Source organism: Microtus ochrogaster, chromosome 4 (assembly GCF_000317375.1).
Source record: "Microtus ochrogaster isolate Prairie Vole_2 chromosome 4, MicOch1.0, whole genome shotgun sequence".
NCBI lineage: Eukaryota > Metazoa > Chordata > Mammalia > Rodentia > Cricetidae > Microtus > Microtus ochrogaster.
In genome coordinates this window covers 17,350,961-17,371,284 of record NC_022011.1, presented here as the reverse complement: position 1 = coordinate 17,371,284, position 20,324 = coordinate 17,350,961, and the positions used below count along the sequence as shown (strand labels likewise).

At 44.6% G+C, this 20,324-nt stretch overlaps 1 protein-coding gene across 1 annotated transcript in view; it reads left to right on the top strand.

The window, feature by feature from the left end:
* The window catches only part of Hydin (HYDIN, axonemal central pair apparatus protein), a 332,133-nt gene that overhangs the window by 281,606 nt on the left and 30,203 nt on the right, over positions 1-20,324 (top strand). The window contains exons 59-70 of the mRNA XM_005345678.3: positions 1,263-1,467; positions 2,348-2,583; positions 4,410-4,561; positions 4,649-4,838; positions 7,693-7,795; positions 7,997-8,284; positions 9,293-9,435; positions 11,703-11,921; positions 15,935-16,095; positions 17,536-17,633; positions 18,609-18,807; positions 19,829-20,041. Of these exons, the coding sequence (XP_005345735.1) occupies positions 1,263-1,467; positions 2,348-2,583; positions 4,410-4,561; positions 4,649-4,838; positions 7,693-7,795; positions 7,997-8,284; positions 9,293-9,435; positions 11,703-11,921; positions 15,935-16,095; positions 17,536-17,633; positions 18,609-18,807; positions 19,829-20,041 (2,207 nt within the window). The remainder of the gene's footprint in view (positions 1-1,262; positions 1,468-2,347; positions 2,584-4,409; positions 4,562-4,648; positions 4,839-7,692; positions 7,796-7,996; positions 8,285-9,292; positions 9,436-11,702; positions 11,922-15,934; positions 16,096-17,535; positions 17,634-18,608; positions 18,808-19,828; positions 20,042-20,324) is intronic.

The window sequence follows — 20,324 nt, the reverse complement described above, 5'->3', positions numbered from 1 at the left end:
GATCAAGTCCCTCTCCCCCATCAGCCCGTAGAGCCATCAGGGCTCCCTGACCTGTGGGAAGTCCAAGGACCGCCCACCTCTATCCAGGTTTAGTAAGTTGAGCATCCAAACCGCCCAGGTTATTTTGAGAACTACAAGCGGGAGGTGAAGGGCTGGGGTCTGCAGGGACATGTGAGGGCTTCTCTCATAATGACACTCTCCTTAGCACTAATTCTGTACTATATGCTATAGTATGTGCTCTGCTCACAGGTATTCTCTCCTTTAACCCTCCAACAATCCATCATGCCAAACACATTTAGAGATCAACTGAGACTCAGAGACGCCATTTTCCCAGCGTCAAACAAGATATATTGGGAATTGCATTCAAATCCCAGATTGTCCATCTTAGCTGCTGTTCTGCTGCTATGAAGAGACACCATGACCAAGGCATCTTATAAAAGAAAGCGTTTAATTGAGAGGGTTGCTTGCAGTTTCAGAGGGTTAGTCCATGATGATCATGGCAGGAAACACAGTGGCAGATAGGCAGACATGGGTCACTGGAGCAGGAGCTGAGATCTTACATCCTAATCCACAGGCCAGAGGCAAAGAATCAGACTAGGCCTGGCATGGGCTTTTCTTTTAATAATTTATTTATTTTTATTTTATGTGCACTTTTATTTTGCCCGCATGTATGTCTGTGTGAGGGTGTTAGATCTTAGAATTACAGATAGTTGTTAGCTGCCATGTGGGTGCTGGGAATTGAATCAGGGTCTTGTGGAAGAGCAGTTAATGCTCTTAACTGCTGAGTCATGTCTCCAGCCCTGGCTTGGTCTTTTGAAACCATAAAGCCTACCCCCAGTGCACACCTCCTCCAGTAAGGCCACACCTCCTAATCCTTCCCCAAAACTATTCTACCAACTGGGGACCAAGCATGCCTTCAAATACATGGGCCCGTGGGGGCCGTTCTCATTGAGACCCACAGTATCCTATTCCAAACCCATTGTCTCAACTGCTGCTCCATTCTGCACCTCACCTGACCCACGTGGCTTTGAAATTCACCCATCTAGATAAGTATTGTATAATGTACACATTATCTGTTTCCTTGAGACTGCTCAGAAGGAAGCCCTTAAAACCCATGCATCATGAGGACCCAGGGCCTCTGCCCCTGAAGGCAGAGAGGCCCCACTGTTTCCCGTTTCATTATCTCGGCTCTTTGGAAAGTCTCAGGCTCTGTTACTCACTCTGCTTCCTTCCGCCCGGCCCTGCCCATCTTTGTTCTGCAGGCCCGCTTTTCCCATGGCATGTTCACTGTATACCCAGGATTTGGCTCTATCCCTTCTGGAGGACAGCAGATCATCACCGTGGAGTGTGTGGCTGACCCTGTGGGGAGGTGTGAAGAGTTTCTGGCCATTGATATCTCTGACCGAGACCCTAGAGAAAATCCTGCCGGCATTCCTTACACCCTCCTTGCTGAAGCATGCCTGCCAGGTACTGCAACTCGGATTGGACAACACTCCTAAAAGACTGGCACTTGCCAGTCCCTCTTCCTCCTCCAGGAAAGTCCCTCTAAAGATGTCCCACAGACAAGGCTAAACTGTTTTCTATGAAAACTTAGACCCTCTTCCGGGGTCTTCAGCCATATTTGTTGTTAGAGCCTTGGCACGTATAGAAGAGGATCTGCGTCTCCAGATGCTTAGCCTTTGGGGGTCTGTCACTGGGTTCCCAGATGAGTGGTGCTCTCTGAGAAACGAGCTGGCACGAGATGTGCCACCCTCAGGCCATTCCTTGTGGACAGCACATTCACAGAGCAATGTGTAGTAACTGAACATGCAAGAGCCCAGGGAAAGCTTTGGCTCTAAGCTCCCCAGAGCCTCAAACCAGAGTATACCAACTCTCTCCTCCCTCTTAAAAGTCCATCCAAGACCTTGGTTCTCGCCATTGCTTGCCAATAGAAGAAAAAGGCTAATTGAGATGTGTCAATCAGAAGGGACAAATGAGGAAGCCAACAGACTTTGTCCCATCACCTCCCAGTGTGTGGTATATTTGAAATGCAAGGGATAGAACCCAAGGCCTTCTGTATGCTAGGCGAGTACTCTGTCATTAAGCTGTAACCCTAGCCTGTGATTCTCCTTTGTCAGAATCCAAATATCCTGAGCACAATCCACAGAATCCACGTAGTAGAAAAGAATAGACTCCTGATAGTTGTCCTGTGAGCTTCACAAAGGAGATACATTCACTCACGTTCGTTGGGGGCGGGGGGAGACTAAACGTAATATTTTAAAGTTTTTAATCCAGATTAGCATGCCAAGGAGCAGAGGGCCAGGATTCTGGCAGCCAGCCGGTCTCACGTTCCTCCTCCATTCCCTAGCCTTTGTGACTGACAACAGCACCTTGATATTTGAGGAACACCAGATCTGCACCAGCCCCAACCTGTACCACATCCTCCAGACCATACAGAGTGGCGGGTTGTATGTAGAGGATGAAAACAAGTTCATCTTCTGCAACGTGCTGGTGGGTTATCAGGCCAAGGCTCGCTTCAAGATCAGCAATGTGGGAAAGATCGCCTGCGACATCAACATCATAGTCAAGCCCATCTCCAACAAGGTAGGAGGCGCCCTGTGGCCTGCCCCTCTTTGATTGGCATAAAGCCACTAAAGGAACCCTGGAAAGGCCCTGCTCTGGAGTGCCTGCACCTAGATAGAAACCATGAGGCTCTCAAGTCCTGTTAGAAGTTCTGCGAGGTCACAAGACCACTTCCCTTAGGCCAGGGACTATATATGTATGTGTGTGTCCTGTGCATACCTTTGTACTAAATTGGTACATACTAATGGGCAACTCATGTGTCTGCCCAGTTGAACTCACTGTGTAACTGATAGGTACAAGCACTGGAAGAGAAGCCAAAGATGGCCACCAACTTCAGGCAGGTGAGCCTCCAATCTCCCATTCTTCTGGTCAGGGAGACTTGGAGCTTTGGAGGTCTGTAGTATCAGGCTACAGGTGTCGGGTGGAATAGAGAATGTGACCTGAGGCCCTCCTGTGTGGCAGGCATTCTGCTAGCTGATTGCCTATTTATTGCTTTCTTTCAGGTCTAAATCTCTTTCAGACTTGGTTTTTATCCCTATTTTACAGCTAGGGGAACTAACTAAGGCTCAGAAAAGCTCAGTTCTTCCTCTATTCCATGTCCTGGGACTATACAGCTAGGATTCATATTAAATAATAAACCCCACTTCAGAGGTCTGCTAAACTTAAAACCATTCTCTCTCTCTCTCTCTCTCTCTCTCTCTCTCTCTCTCTCTCTCTCTCTGGGACAAATTATACTAAAGCCATTTTCTTTGTGGTAGAAAAAACCCTCGAAGATAGCACAAGAAAGGACTGAATCAGCAGGTTGCTTTTATCCCGAATTTTCAGTGTATGCTTCAAATACTTCATACCTTTATCAGAACAATGTGCTGTCTGGACCTGTGTGGTTCTTATGCCCCAAACCTCACACTGTTCATGGCTGATGCGGGTGAAGGAGGTCCCCAAGGTTGTCCTCAGCCGAAAGCTGTGTGCATCTCTGGAAGACTGTCACGTGAGAGAGTTAGGAGACCATGTAATCCCTCATCACCACCTTGGGACACTGGCGACAGCCAGTCTTTGTTTCCTAATGATACTGTAGAGCACCGAGGAGTTACTCACTCCTCGTTCTGCAGGAAAAGTACAAAAAGTTGGGAAGCCTGACTTCCAAAGGGACAAGTTTTATAATGGTGGACTTGGACATCTCCTCCTCTCCAGTTTGAGACGTAAAGGGAATCCCTTTGAAAAAGCAGTGAAACTGTACCGCGCTTTGTCCAAAGAAGAAGTGGGGAAGGCTGCACTGTTTCTGCCCAGTGCTCATGAGAATGAAAAGTCTTTTCAGAGCCACGCTGGGAGTCCGTCCAGCTCAAAGTCACTCATTGGGCAGGACACAGGGCGAATGCTAAAGGAGGGCACTCTAGTCATGGCAATTGAAGTAACAAGGCAGAGAAACCCATTTGGCTTAGCCAAATGACACAGGGATCCTATCTGTGTATCAGAGACCTCAGACCCAGATCAAAAGACATTATAATGCCAGCACCTTCAGCCAGCTTCCAACTCAGCTCCACATTAACTATATTAATTTAGTTGGTTAGGGGCAACATGGGGTGGTGGTGAGAACATTTGGCTGACTGGCTTGGTCTGTCTATTTGAGTCAGAGTTCATGTTCTGGTCACATGCAGCCAGATGTTGCTTAGGGGTAAGTCCCCAGACTCTGGACCACTCCATCCAGGGCCCATGACTCTGAAGGTAATTGAGCGTGTCTAGCACAGTCTTGGAGAAGGGGGCGTTCACAGCAGGGCAGAGAGATGAGCAGTAAGCTGCAGAAGAAATGCAAAGCAGCTAAGCCCATCTGGTGCTGCTCCCCTTCACAGGCAGCCGCCCGCATCACTGACATCTTCGACGTGGAGCCCAACAAGATGTGTATTGGGAGTCGCTCGCACGCCTTTGTCACAGTGCTGTTCACACCACAGACCATGCAGACCTACCAGTGCATCTTCGAGGCTACTCTGGATGGCTTGCCCAGGTACCAGCTACCCCTCTGCGTGGCTTTGTAATGAAGTGTTGCTGCCAGCTTGGTCTCAGCCCGCCTTGCTCTTCCTGTCCCCTGCAGCAACCTGGCCAGGAGCAGAGGTCTGGTGTTTGATATCGTTGGCGAGGGGACCCTCCCTCGAGTGACTGTCATCCGACCGACTCTATATAACCAACATGGAAACCCCTTGCTCCTGTTTAAGAGACTTCTGCTGGGCCATTCAGAGAAACTGCCTCTCATCCTTAAGAACAATGGCACCATCCCTGCCCAGGTAACAGCTGAGGGTGACGTGGGGTGACATGTTAGCCAGACCATGTTGCTTTATCTTGTCTTGCAGCTTCTTAAGTTTCAGGCCCATGGCAGGAAAGAACCGTATGGCGGCCCCACCCTACATGATTCTCATGGTGGGACTTTATAAATGCGCTACAGCAGTGGTTCTCACATGTCCTGATGCTGCGACCCTTTAATACAGTTCCTCTTGTTTTGGTGACCCCAACCACAAATTATTTTCTTTTTTAAGATTTATGTACTAATATATATGAGTGTGCTGTCTTTCTATACATAAACAGGACAGAAGAGGGCATCAGATTCCACTGGAGATGGTTCTCAGCCACCCTGTGGTTGCCAGGAATTGAACTCAGGACCTTTGGAAGAGCAGCCAGTGCTCTTAACCAGTGAGCCATCTCTCCAGCCCCATAACATTATTTCCATTGATACTTCATAACTGTAATTTTGCAGCTGTTATGAATCATAATGAATATTTCTGGTGGTCTTAAGCAACCCCTGTGAAAGGGTTGTTTGGCCTCCAAAGAGGCCATGACCCACAGGTTGAAAAAAATGCTATTCTATAGTCTCGTTCACGGAAGTCCTGCCACCCACTAAGTTTTCTTTTAATTTTTCTTAGAATTTTTTGTATATTCAGCTCATATGTAAGCTTAAGAATCATTTTGTAATGTTCCTTTAAAAAATCTCCTTATGAGGAGCTGCAGAGATGGCTTAATGGCTAAGAGCACTGGTTGCTCTTACAGAGGACCTACATTTGGTTCCCAGCACCCTCTTCTGAATGCCACAGGCACCAAGCACACATATGGTGTGCAGACATACATATAGTCCAAACATCCACACACATATAATGAAATACATCCAAAACAGTTCAATCTCATGGGAATCAAAATGGAAATCTTTGGATTATCTGGGAGAATTCCTGGTTTTAGAGTTAACTGTCCACCAGGGGCAACATTTAGGATTCCTGTCCATTCGTTAGACCTTGATCTCCGTATTTCTAAAATGTAAGTTCCTCCATGTGGTTTCTCCTTTCTACATTCATTCATTATGTTGTGCACACATGAGAATGTGGAGCCAGAGGGTAACCGCAGGCATCAGGTCTCTCCTTCTACCCTGTGGGCCCTGGGATCCGATTCTGATTGTTAGACTCAACAGCAAGCGTCTTTTACCCACTGAGCCTCCTCAAGTGCCCCTCCCCCCATTTTGTTTCTTATTAGGTTTATTTATAAACATATAATCTCTTGTTGCAGTGCAGTGGCTCTGTTTCTTCCTCCTTTAGGCCACTTTATTTTTTTTTATAGTCAGTATGGCTGTCTTCTAAAAAAAACCTCAGATTTCTTACACCTAAAATCAATGCCTGGCTTCAGCCCTGCCTGCTTTCCAATGGACCAGAAACCACTTGTTTTCCTGAAGTTGGTCATATTTCCACCTTGGTTTTCCTACAATCTTGCTAGGATGTTTACCATGACTCTAGAAAATGCATAGTACCTAGGAGATGCTAGCTTCTAGGAAATCATAGTTATATAATACTTCATAGAATTATGGGTATTCCAGCACAGAGGAGGAAAAGCGGGCCTCAGGTCTCACCTCTAGCCGAGGAGCTGTCTACATTTAACTGCAGCTGGGCCATGGAAGTCAGTTTTCTCCAATGGAGTAACACTCAGGGAAGCCCCTACACCCAGGGTAGTCAGCTAACACAAACTAGACTATGGGTTTCTAAAAATAGAGAGAGAATATGAAGTTGAGGGACAAGAAGGACAATTTGGGAGGAGTTGTAGGAAGGGATGAATGCAATCAAAATAGATGATGTGACATTCTCAAAGAATAAGTGAAAGTATTGTTTTTTTAAAAAAAAAATTTGAGGCTAGATATGGTGGAACATAACTTTAACCCAAGCACAGAGTTGGGAAGCAGACAGGTCTCTGAGTCTGAAGCCAGCCTGGTCTACATAGCGGGCTTCAGGTCAGCCAAGGCTACATAGTAAGACCTCTGAAGCAAAACAAAATAGAAATAGAAAAAACAGTTCAAGATGGCAATTTTTAACTACAGTAATGTACATAGATTTGATCATTATATGCTGTATATTTATATACATACCTAATAAAATTGTGCCCCCCCAAAAAAAGAAAAAAGTAAAAAGAATTATGGGTATTCGTTTCCATCTCATTAGTTTGGAATATATCTTCAGCCGTCTGTCCATGTAACAGACGCATTGGCAACCCACATTGGCACTGTGTAGTCTGGAAGTCACCTATGACCTTTGGGCCTCCAGTTCCTACTCAGATGCTAAAGGATGACCCTGACTGAATACCCACTTTTTCTATCCAGGTCTAATGTTTATTACATAGATCTCTTAAGACTCTCAAAACCATGAATGCTGGAGCTAGGGATGTGGTTCAATAGGTAAAGCTTTTAATGCACATATATAAGGAACAGGCTACAGATCCCCAGAACCCACATAAAAGCAGGACAAGGAGTGGCAGTCACCTGTAATCACAACACTCAAGAGGCAGAGCCTGAAGATCCCCGGGACAGACTGACTAGCTCGACTCGCCTGACTCGGTGAGCTCTGGGTTCAGCAAGAAACCCTGCTTATATACAAAGAGGAAAACAATTGAGGAAGGCACACTGTCAACTTCAGGCCTCCATACACATGCACATCCGCACACACATGTCATTCACACATATGCATGCAATGAAAGAGAACATAAAAAGTGAATACTACATACAATGACTTCGGAGGTTCTTGCCCCAAAATACAGCACAGTATCACAACCCAGACTCAGAATTCATGAGCAGCCTGTAAGCCCAACCACTCAACCTGGCTTTCCTCCTGCCAGCTCCATGTGGACCTGCGAGACCAACTAGGAGTCTTCTCTCTCAAAGGAAGACCCACCACCTCCTACATCTACATCATAGAGGAAAACATACCGAATGAAAAAGGCGAGTAGTGGGTGCCTCAGAAGGGTGGCGGCTCTCAGAAGCTGGTTTGCCAGGGCCTCTCAGGACCAGGTCACAGCTGGTGCTTGGTCACATCCCCAGTAGCCCAGTGCCTAAAAGGGGATGCTTTTCTTCTAGCCATAGTCTTCCTGGAGATGCATCCTAAACTGCTTCCGAATGGTAGCTTCTGTCTTCTGTTTACAGTCAAAAAAGCCCACACAGCCTCCCTGGTTGTTTCTCCTGGAGACACGGCTGAATTCGATGTCTTTTTCCACTCCAACAAGATTGGAAGAATGACAGGCACCATCCACCTCTCGGTGATCAACAACCAGTATGAGGAGACCATGATTCACCTGGTGGGAGAGAGTTACGAGGATGACATCACCTTGGACAACATCCATGGGCTGACGGGTCCCGCTATCCTGGAGGGCCCGGATATGTCTGAGGTCATAGAGATCGCTGAGGAAAGTGCCATGGAGGACTTGGTGGCAGGTGGGAGACGCAGAAGTGAGGTCTTGGGGTGGGAATTCTGAAGCTGAGTTTACAATTCACTTTAAAGGAGTCAGCCATACTGTCAAATGCTTTTTTGGTAATGATTGTGATGTGAAATGTTCCTCGTGCAGAGTCCTTCCCTAAGTGGAAGGTTCAGTGGTTTAGAGACCACGTGTCTTAAGCTTTAACACGCACGTGATCACCCAGGAATCAGATTCAAAAGTGGATGATGACCCTGGAGGGCAGGGCAGGTCTGTTAAGATCCTGGGAGACGTGACGTTGTCGGCTGCTGGCCTGCTCATCAAGCAGCCCGCAGGAGCTTATCATAGTCCTGGAATGTACAACCTGGGGGTGAAATCAGCACTCTTTCTGGAACTGGTGTTTCCCTCCTGTTTGAAGCTGTGCAGTGGCATCGCTCTAGTCAGGGTCAAACAGAAGCTGGCAGTAATCCAGGTCTAGAAATCAGATTCCATGCCTTTATGGGATTCTCAGGCTTAGCAATAGAGGTATTCCAGAGAAAACTAAGTTCCAGATAAACAATCAATAGCTTTTAGTATATATATGTCCCCAAAGTATTGCATAGGACATGTTTATAAAGAATTACTCATTGTTTATTTCTAATTCAAGTTTATTTGAGAATCCTATACTTTATCTAACAATCTAATATTTCATTGTATTTTCCCACCAAACAAATGACATTAGGATCTTTATTTTCTCTTAAACAAATAGAAGAGCCAAGGTAGGTGGATAGGTAGAACGGATGGATGGATGGATGGATGGATGGATGGATGGATGGATGGATGGATGGATGGATGGATGGTTAAATTGATCAATCCCTGCGCGGCAGGTCTTTCTACCCAGGGATCCAAAGTTTTTCATGTATAACCATCCAAAGAGGAAAGGGTAACTGTGACTGAGATACAGTCTCTATTCAGATAGGCCTCCATTACAAAGCAAGTTCTTCAAGGCGACAGGGAGGACTCACCAGCCTTCTGCTCTGCCCCCTAGCTGCCCTGTTGGATCACATCCAGTTCGGTTACTGCCACATTGGGAACAGCTATAACGTGAGCTTCACCATCACCAACCACAGCCAAGGGAATATGGTTCGCTTCGAGTGGCCCCTTTTAGCTACGCTGTCTTTCTCCCCACAGGTAAGCAGAAGTCACTCACTGGGTTCCAGACTCCCTCTGGCCTAAGCCAACCCCCGTGTGATGGTCACCCCATCCCTGTGGGTGGATGGAATGGGACGCATGCATCTTGAACTAAGAAACTGCCCAGTAACCACCCCACACTCAGACCCAGTGCTTGAGGACACTGCTCAGGGCCCCGTGGTCTAAGAGGAGATTAACAAATCCTGCTGTGGGGAAGAACTTAAGGAAATCTCTGGAGGCCTGGATAAATGACTACCGGCCCTAGTTTCCTATTCCAGAGTGTAGCCCTGTGTCCCTCTGAGTATGGCCTTCAGAAGTGGCCTCAGCAAGACAAGAATGCTGCCTCATATCTGCAAATCCTAACACATAGGAAGCTCAGGCAGAAATACTCCAAGTTCAAGACCAACCTGAGCTACATAGTGAGTTCCAAGCCAGCCTAGGCTCCTGATAGATTCCAACACCATCTCAGCCCAAATCCACCCCTACAGAAAACTAATCACACACTGTATCCCTTATCCAGTTCCAAGGCCTTGCCAAATTCGTGCAGTCTTTCTTATCCACATTTGGCCTATGAGGATGCAGAGAGAGCATAATGGATGTAATAATCTAAGTTGCCAAGGACAGAGCTAGGCCTCCAGCAGTTCACTTACACTGTGCACTCCTGTATGTGCACAGAGCACCCAAGCATATAGCTTAAGCAATCCAAAGCTTAATCAGTCTTTGCGGTCCAGAGGCAGGAGAGAGAATGTCTTCCCTGTCAGAGGACTGTCATGTGTATGGTATGCATGTAGGTGGTGTTGGTTTGTATGTCTTTATCTACGATAAATCACAAATCCATTTGTTCTACCAAATAGGATCTCCTTTACATCCAGTGTATTTGAGCAACTTAAAGCCTTTTCATGCCAGGGCTCCTTCATACTCTTAAACATTATTAAGAACTCTCAAAGAAGTTTTATCCATGTGAATTATAATAATTGATAGTTAAGGTATTAGAAATTAAAACTAGTAATGTTTTTTTTATTATTTGTATGTGTATGAGTATTTTGCCTGGATCTATGTCTATGCACCATGTGTGTGCCTGGTACCCACAGAGACCAGAAAAGGACATCAGATCTCCTGGAACTGGAGTTACAGACAGTTGTAAGCTGTCATATGCATGTTTAGAACAAACCTGGGTCCTCTAGAAAAAACAACCAGTGCTCTTAACCACTGACCCATCTCTCTAGTTCCCAAAATTAGGGATATTTTTAAACATACTTGTTTGAAAGTGCAATAGCCATATTTTTATAAAAATTGCTATATTTTCAAATATGTATGTGATAAGGGCAGAATCCTTCCACCGTTCTTGTTAAGATAGGCTCTTCTATGTTGCCCAGGCTAACCTTGAGCTTCTCACTGTCCTGTCTCGGGCTCCTGGATATGTGTTATGAGCGGGCACTACCACACCCAGCCATTTTACATACTTATAAATGTCTTTAATATCTGGCTTAGTAAGAGTCATATGGGCTCTGCTCTCTCCACTTCAGTCTGACTATGCATCGTCATCTTTAACTTCTAGTAAGTTCCACTGCACACTCGTGAGCAAAGGAGGGGGAAAGAATCCAGCAGCATCTCAGCATTAGAATGGAAGTTGTGTTCTACCGTACCCTGGAGAGAGCTTGGGGACACAGGGCTCATTAGATCACTTTCTAGAAACTAGTATACTTTATTGAGCCAGCTACTTGTATGAATCATAATGAGTATCAGGTGGTTGAGGGCGGCATTTGGAGTCATAGGGCTTGAGTTCAAACCCAGATCGCTAGTGTCAAAGACCTTAAGCAGTTTTCAGGTTTTGTCATCTGTGAAGTGGGAGTGGTAGCTCTGGACCTCTCAGAGGGTGTCCTGGGGACTGGAAAAACTGCTCAAGAGTTTAGAATAGTACTTGAGGCAAGTAAAAGATTGGTAACTATTAATAATGCTCTTCTTATGATGTGTGTGCCTGTTTGTTTTGAGAGAAGGTCTATTCTGTAGCCCAGACTTGCCTGAAACATATTCTGTAGTCTAAGCTGGCCTCGGACTCATGGCAAACGTAACTCACCCTCCCAAGTGCCAGGATTCATAGCACGAGCCACTGTGCCTCACTTTGTGATGACGTTTTAAAGAATTTCTTGTATGTATTTAAGTCGATCTCCTATATAGGCCTAGATCATGTATTTCGAGTCACCATCAGGCACCAAAGAACCTTAGGATTGAATTCCCCAAAATATAAATACCAGACTTTTCCCTAGGTAGGCCATCTCCACCCTGGCTGCTCCAAGGACGTGGTGGTGACCCTGAAGTCAGATGTGCCCATCAGCCTGAAGAAGATGACTGTCAAGTGCACGCTTTCCAAGATCGTGTTTCAGCTCCCTGCAGACCAGGTCCCTGACTGGGATGACCGCATGCGTACAGTCAAGTGGGTGGATGCGCCCCGAAACACACCGGGGAACTTGACCACAAAACGAAAAGTGAGTATCCAGGGCACATGAAAAACAGACCGAGCCCAGTCCACCATGCTTGGATGCCTGCCGTTCTCAATTTCAGTGTCTCGTTGTGGAAAAGAAAAAGGTTTGCATCTGACTTTAGTTCCAAAAGCGGCAAACTAAGTTTCCATACCCATTGCCCTCACTAACAACACACATAGTCTTAGTTGACAGATCAGCTGCAGTCTTGATAATGGCATCAGCAAGTTCTTTCTCCTTTTTCTTCAGAAAAGCCGTCACTAGTCATCCTTTCCTGTATCCATCAGGTGTCTGGACTTAGAGTAGTTAGAACTTTTGGTTCATGACAGGATCTCATCTTTGGCCCACAGATGCCCCTTGCATTTATTCTTTGCCATTTTCTTTTGAATTCTATGATAAACTAACCCATACCCATCAAGGGAACTAGGCCCTGAATACCTGTGTAGCTCTGGTCATCCCATTACTTTGTCTCCCTCCTAGAGGTAATCCCTGTCCACGTCACTCCCTCGATGGATGGCTTGTTGACCTGAGCATTCTAAATTGCAACACAGCTCAGCCACTAGCTTGGTCTTCTTATTAACTAACTCTTACATCTTAAATTAACCCATTCCTGTTTTATATTTTACCACAAGGCTCGTGGTTTACCGGTAAGGTTCAGGGCATCTGTTTCCCTCTCTACATCTCTGTTCAGATTTCCCACCTGGCTCTATTCTGCCCTGTCATAGGCCCAAAGAAGATTCTTTATTAGCCAATGGTAATAAAATATCTTTACAGCATACAAAGGGGAATTCCACATCAGTTATTGTATGTGATCATGGTTACTTGTGGCTATTGTGAATCCACTTCACTACTGTATACATTCCAGTCTTTTTATCTTTTTCCCTGAAAGTTGAAATTTCAAATTTTTCTCTTACGGGCAGTATTTCTATGCATGTTGGCATCCATGTTTACATTCCTACAAGTGGAGTCACTAAGTCAGGGAACATGTGAGTGCTCAGCCTTTCCAAACTCACTATACCAGTTTTCACTCTTACAGAAAAGGAGTTTTGTGAGCCACCATCTTTCCAGCATTGGACTTTGTTAGACTTTTGGGAAGTTGGTTGATTGGTTTGGTAGTTAGTTGGTTGGTTGTTGCTTGGTTGGTTGGTTGGTTGGTTGGTTGGATGTTGGTCTATTAGATGATCGGTTGGTTGGTTATTTGTGCTTTGTTGACTGGTTGGTTGGTTTGTTAGTTTATGGGATATTGGAGATAAGCCCACAGTCTTGTGAATCATAGGCAAGGCATTTTGGCTTTTATCATTTGTATAACTTGGAAATTTTCTGATTATGAGCTTGATTATACTTTCCTAACTACTAATGAGGTTGGATAGCTCTTCATTTGAATATTGACTGTGCAGGTCAATTTTACATGAATGCCTTTTGTGCCTTTTGCCCATTTTTTTTTGTTACAGTGCTTATCCTTTGTTTAAGTTCTTTTTATTTTCAAGAAATTCCATTTGTGTTATGTGTCCATACATATTCTCAACAAATTTATAGCTTGACTTTTTTCTTTGTTTGTAGGTGAATGGCTGCTTGTTCATTCCCAGACATCCAGACCTGAAATAATCACACAGAAACTGTATTAATTCAAACACTGCTTGGCCTATTAGCTTATGCGTATTTCTAGATAGCTCTTACATCTTAAATTAATTCATTTCTATTATTTTATGTTTTACCTTGAGGTTGTGGCCTACCGATAAAGTTCCAGCGTCTGTCTCCTTTGGTGGCTACATGGCGTCTCCCTGACTTAACCTACTCTCTATATATATCTCTTCCAGCCTGACTATATTCTGCACTGCCATAGACCCAAAGCAGCTTCTTTATTAACCTGTGGTAATAAAACATATTCACAGCATACAGAGGGGAATCCCACATCATATGTTTTTTAAGATCTTTCTTCATTTTCATTCTGAATATGCATGTGTGGGTCAGGGTATGTACATATGAGTGCAGGTGCCCTCAGTGGTCTGAAGAGGGCATCAGATCCCCTGGAGCTATGGTTACAGGTAATTGTGAGCCATCCAACATGGGTACTGGGAACAAAACTGAGATCCTCTGCAAGAGCAGCATTCACTCTTAACCACTAGGTTATCTCTCAAGTCCCTTTATGTTTTGATAAGCAAAAACTATTCTTAAGTTTTTAAAGATTTTTTATTTTTAGATTATGGATATATGCTTTGCCAGCTTATATGTATGTGCACCATGTGCCTACAGTGCACACAGAAACCAGAGAAGGCTATCATATCAACTAGCGCTGGAGTTACAGGTGGTGAGCTGTCATGTGGGTGTTGAAAATTGAACCTGGGTCCTCCGGAAGAGCAGCCAGTGCTATTAACCAATGAGCCATCTCTCCAGCATGGAAAATATCCTTAATTTTTATGAGGTCAAAGTTATCAGTTTTTTTGTTACTTTTATTACTTTTGTATCTTATTTTTAAATCCATTCCCCCCCATAATATATTCACCACTCTACATATTTTTAAATCTGAGCTTTTCTTTTGGTACGTAAGCCTTTCATGCATGTGGAAATTCTGCCTGATGTGCAACGAGGCTCTAGTTTCTTGTGTTCCACTGAAATAACTGCCTTGCCAAGTTTGGTCAGCCCTTCTACTCCCTCATGATCTGCTGGGACTCTGTGTCATAGCCCAGTTTTATATGTGTCTGGATCATTTCTGTTCTCTATTCCATTCTGTTGTCAGTTTGTCCATACCAGAGACACTTTGACATTAGCTTAATTTCTATAGTTCCATAATCAGCCTTGATGTTTGGAAGGAAATTCCTACCCCATTTGTTTTGTTCTAAATGTTTTGGTCATTCTTAATCCTTTTATTCTCATGTATAATTTCTGGATCCATTTGCCACGTATTATTAAAATTTGTAACAGAAATGTGGAATTGGATTGCAGCTCTCAGGCACTGGGGGAACAAATGACAATTTTAGATTATTAACTTGTCTTTCCTGTTAACAAGGTGCTTCTCTTTTCTAGGTCTTCTCTAAGACTTGCAACTATCCAGTCATCTAGTAGCAATAGAATTTTTCCATTGTTTTCTTTAAAGTTCTTGTTCAACTTCCTTTACTTTAAGATTTTTTACTATGCAGTTATTTAATGCTTTTTAATTTGTTCTCGCATGAATTTTATTAAATTATTTTTCTTTTTCCTCCAAATTTTATGTATCTTTTCAAAAAATCATCTACAGGGGCTGGAAAGATGGCTCAGTGGTTAAGAGCACTGACTGCTCTTCCAGAGGTCCTGAGTTCAATTCCCAGCAACCACATGGTGGCTCACAACCGTCTGTAATGAGATCTGGTGCCCTCTTCTGGCATGCAGGCATACATGGAGGCAGAATGTTGTATACATAAGAAATAAATAAAGAAATCTAAAGAAATCATCTACATATTTTAGATCTGTGGGGTTGCTGGTGATGCACTCCTTTAACTAATGGTTCCTGTTGTTTGCACTTTCCTTGATCCATCTCACCAAAAGTTTTCAAATCTCTGCACAACTAAACAATTCTGTTGGTCCTTTCCTTTTGCAATTTGTTTTCTGTTTAATTAGTATCTGTTCTTTTAGCTGTGGTTCTCTTTTCTCTATCCTTTGTTTTTGTCCTTGTTTTTGTTTCTGAGACAAGGTCTCTCTACATAGCCCTGACTATCCTGTAATTCACTGTGCAGACCAGGTGGGACTCAAACTCACGGAGATCCACCTGCCTCTGCCTCCTGAGTACTGGGATTAAAGGTGTGCATCACCATGCCCAGTTCCTCTGTCCTCTTTAGAGGCCACCTGACCCAAAACCCATGCCCACGTGATTCTAATCCTCTCAGTAATTACCTGTTGTTCAGATGTTCTTTTTCATTCCGACCTATTGAAGGTTTGCCAGTCATGTCTCCCTACGCTGCATTTGTGGGTTCATACTCGTTTCCACGGGAGATTAAAGTAGTGTGCCAACCCTGTGTTCCTGTGGGCTGCTGGCTTTGTTCCAGGTGATAGAGACAGACCCTGAGCCAGCGCACTCGATAGTAGAAGAAAACTACCGAGAGCTGCGGATCCAGATCAGTGCCAACGTGGACTTCGCGTCATATCAGTGCCATACGAATGACGTGTTCTTTAAGGAAACACTGGTCTACCAGACCCGAGTGTTTGAGTAAGTCTTCGGAAGCTTAAGACGACCAGGAAAACTGTCATTAGGGGCTAAACAGTGGCATTTTGAAATTCTTTGTATCTTTACATAAATATTTTGCATCTTTTACAAAGAAAGTGCTTTGGACTGGAGAGATGACTCAGAGGTTAAAAGCACTGCCTGCTCTTCCAGAGGTCCTGAATTTAATTCCCAGCAACCACATAGTGGCTCACAGCCATCTGTAATGAGATCCGGTGCCCTCTTCTGGCCTGCAGGCATACATGGAGGCAGAATGTTGTATACATAATAAATAAATAAATCTGTTTTTTAAAAAAAGAAAGTACATTAATTGAGTGTATTCTGATGAAATACCTTTTAAAAATTACTTTTTAAAAAGATTTTCAGCCAGGCATGGTAATGCACTCTGCAGGAGGCTGAGACCAGAAAATCTTGAGCTCCATCTATAATCACCAATATAGAAGCAAGACTCTGTCTCAAAATGTGTTTTTTGAGACAGAGTCTCACTAAGTGTTTCTGCCTAGTCTGGAACTCACTATGTAGACCAGGCTGGCCTCAAACTCATGGAGTCTAGCCTGCCTCTGTCTCTCAAGTACTGGGACTAAAGGTGTGCATGACACCTAGCTGTATTTGTTTTTAATCATTTTATTTTATATTTGCTTCTTGGCTGACGTGTAATAATGTTACATATTTACAGGGTAGAGTGTGCTATTTCAATACAAGCATACAGTATGTAATGACTGGATCAAAATAATTAGAATTTCCATTCCTTAACATTTATCTGGAGGCAGAACCTTCAGACTCCTCTCCCCTAGTTCCTCATAAAGTATATGGGAGGCTTTTGTAGACTGTAGTACACTGACTTACTGCTCCTGCTGCACTGCATTTTGATACCTTTTATCCGACCACTCTCTGTCCATGCCTTCCCTTTGACCCGTCCCAGCTCCCAGTCATCATTATGCTATGCTTTTCTACTTTGAGATTGAATGTATTAACTTCCCCATGAGAGAGAGAAAATATGATACATGTCTTTGTCTGTTTTGTTCAGCATGATGTCTTCCAGCTCCATCCATTTTGCTGAAAAGGACAGATTTATAGAAGACAGTAAAGAGGTTTCCCAAAATGAAACTGAAACCTACCACATGACCCAGCTAGCTCACTTCCGGGCATATGTCCGAAGGAAGGACAATCCACATGTCAAGGAGATGTTTGCTCTCCCGTGTGGACTCTTCATAGCAGCCAAAGCTTCAGCCTGGGTGTCCACTATCAAATGAATAAAGAAAATGTGACATACTCGTGTATGTGCGCAAAAGACTATAGTTCAGACATTTTTTAAAAACCTTAAGAAATGAAGTGACTTGCCTTTGAAAAGCAGTGCAGCCGGTACTCAGGCAGGGCAAAAATATGGACAGCACGTTCTGAAATCTGGTCCTGATCCACCCACAGGTTTGACCTCATTAACACAGGACATGTGCTGTTAGAATTCAACTGGACCTCGGAAGATACCTGCAAGGCAGTCAGCTTTGCCATGCCAGAAAATCAAGGTAAATTCAATGCCAGATAAACCCCAGGGCTTGACCCTAGTCACCTGTTCATAGAAGGCCAGCTGTGCTGACAGGTCTTTCTAAGTAGTTAAGAGATGGCAGAGCATGGGCTTTGTGGGGTTTGCATAGCCATGTGGGCCTCCTCCCCTCCCGGATTACTTCCCTCCAGATTGAAGGCTCATATCACTTATCACTAGGAATCTTATCTTCCTGTTCTCTACCTGGAAGATTTCAGACCACTTTAAAAACTGTTCTGGGGCTGGAGAAATACCCCAGCAGTTAAGAGCACTGGCTGCTTCTTGCAGAGCACTCGGGCTCAATTCCCAGCATCCCCAAGGTGACTTACAACTGTTACTGCAGTTCCAGGGAATCTGACACCCCCTTCTGTTCCCTGTAGCACCAGAAACACATGTGGTGCACATACATACACACATAAATCTTCTTTAAGAAAAAGAAAGAAAGAAAACCTAGTGAAAACTCTTGAGTTATTTTTCCAGAAAGAATATATACCTAAGCCAAAGTGTATAGCTTTTACACACAAAGCCACTAGCAAAGGGCCCCACACCTGGCAGGTAAGTAAGTAAGGTGTCCGTTGTTGTTTCAGTTGTGGAGACTCACAGACTGTTCAAATGGGCCCTTACCCATGGACTCCCGCTTTGTAAACCTCTATGTTAGAGCAATGGTTCTCCACAAATTCTGTTCATAGCTCATCACCCTGATACAGAAGATCCACAAACCCTTTCTTGACCTACCCTCTCTGAACCAAAAGGAAATAAATCTGAAAACACCATAAAATTAATGTGTTTTTCTCTAGTCACCTGGGAAATGAGTTGGTTCCTTTCTACTGTGTCCAGGGTTAAGTATACCTGCTATAAGAAATGGGTCCCCAGATGTCAAAGAGGGTCCCTAAGCGCTTGTGAGTGGCTGCCTCCCAGAACCACTACAGACTGTCACTTTTTCTCCATCATCCCTCAGGCTCCAGTCAGAAAGATCAGCTTAGTCAGGGCACGGGCAGCACCCTGGACAGCGCCTTGGACCACTGGCCAGCAGTCTCTCCATCACCCTTCTCCGTGGAACCCTCCTCGGGCCTTGTGCCTGTTGGGAAGACTCAGAAGATCAAAGTGAAGTTCTCCCCGATGGACATTGGGGAGTTCGAGAGCACCCTGTACTGCCAGTAAGGAAATGTGTTCCCCAAGCCTCTAGCTCTTACCCTCTTCTTCCCTCCCACCTCTGTCCTTCCTTCCCACCCTAGTCACCTTGGAGCCTGGGAGTCTAAAAGGGCCAGCCTTTAGAGAAGAAGGAGAATGTTATCTAAGCCCCGCTTATCAACTCGCCCAGCGCTTCCACCTGCCTACTGCTCCCTTCCCGGCCACGGACAGTGCTCCACTGAATAAGAGTAATTAGCAACCAGGCACCTTCTGCCCTTGGAGAAAGCTTCCTTCTCCATTCTCTGAGACTCCTCTATCTCGTATACAAAGTGAAAGCAGCAATCCTTATTATGTAGAATTATTTGGAATACTAAATGAGCTCTTAATTTAAGCAGAGAACTTGGAGCAATGCCTGGCCCACAGTAGCACAATAAACAAAGATAGGAGGGGGAACTGGTCTGATTTGGTGTCCAGTGAGAGAAAAATAAGCAAAGACATCAGTGCAAGTCCCAGATATGGGAATTCTTCTGTAAGCCTTGTCCTAGATGACAGAGACCTACATGTGCTGTCAGAGTTTGTAAGTCCCGTCTCCCACTGCAGAGACCTGTGCCACACTAGGGTCGCCTCTGCTCAGCCTTGAGGCTGAATCTGTTCACGTGCATCCCAGTCTACAAGGATCTTAGGATAATTTCTTTTTAGGATTTCCAGGTCCTTCTCTGTAATCTATTAGGTGCCCAGGAGTGGACCCAGAGTGTAAGCACTCCTTTTAGCATCTAACACTGATAGAAGGAAAAAGCTTGGAGCCACATGTAAGTGCACAGAGGGACCGATACTCGGGATCCTCATACGCAAGCCACTCATCCATTTAACATTTAGTGAATATGTACTATGTAGAGTTGCCAGTCAAGTCACATATGATTGCAGGTCAAGAAACGCCACCTTCTGCTCATACAGAACTCACATTCTGCTGGACAGAATATCCATTTCCAACCTCTAAGAAAGCAACAACAGATATAAAATCAAATGAAAATAACTTTGTCATTTCAGAATTCCCAACTTGCCATCAGGAGAGCAAGGCCCTGTTCTGGTCACAAGAGGGCGAAGCGTCCTACCATTCTGCCATTTTGACCTGAAGGAATCAGACTATATCAGTGGTCATCGGCGCAACCCAGAGCTCCGAGGACCAGGCTCTGGGCCTCTTGATCCTAACACCCGAGTGATCGAGTTCACTAGTGTGGGTATAGGAGGAAAGAATCTCCGGTGAGTCATGTGGGTTGGCATTGGCTGCACTCATACCCATCTGTCCTTCTAAAGAACTCAGAGAAAGAATTCAGAGAGGCCAGCAATACCGATACCTAGACATGGCTTTGATGTCCTGGGGTTTGCTCTAGAGATATAATATCGGAGAACTGGTGCATGAATGAAGCTGGATCCTGTGTCAATAATTTTGACAGAGGGGGAGTTTTGGTATGTTTGTGTGTGTCTGTCTGTCTGTCTCTGTGTGTGTGTGTGTGTGTGTGTGTGTGTGTGTGTGTGTGTGTGT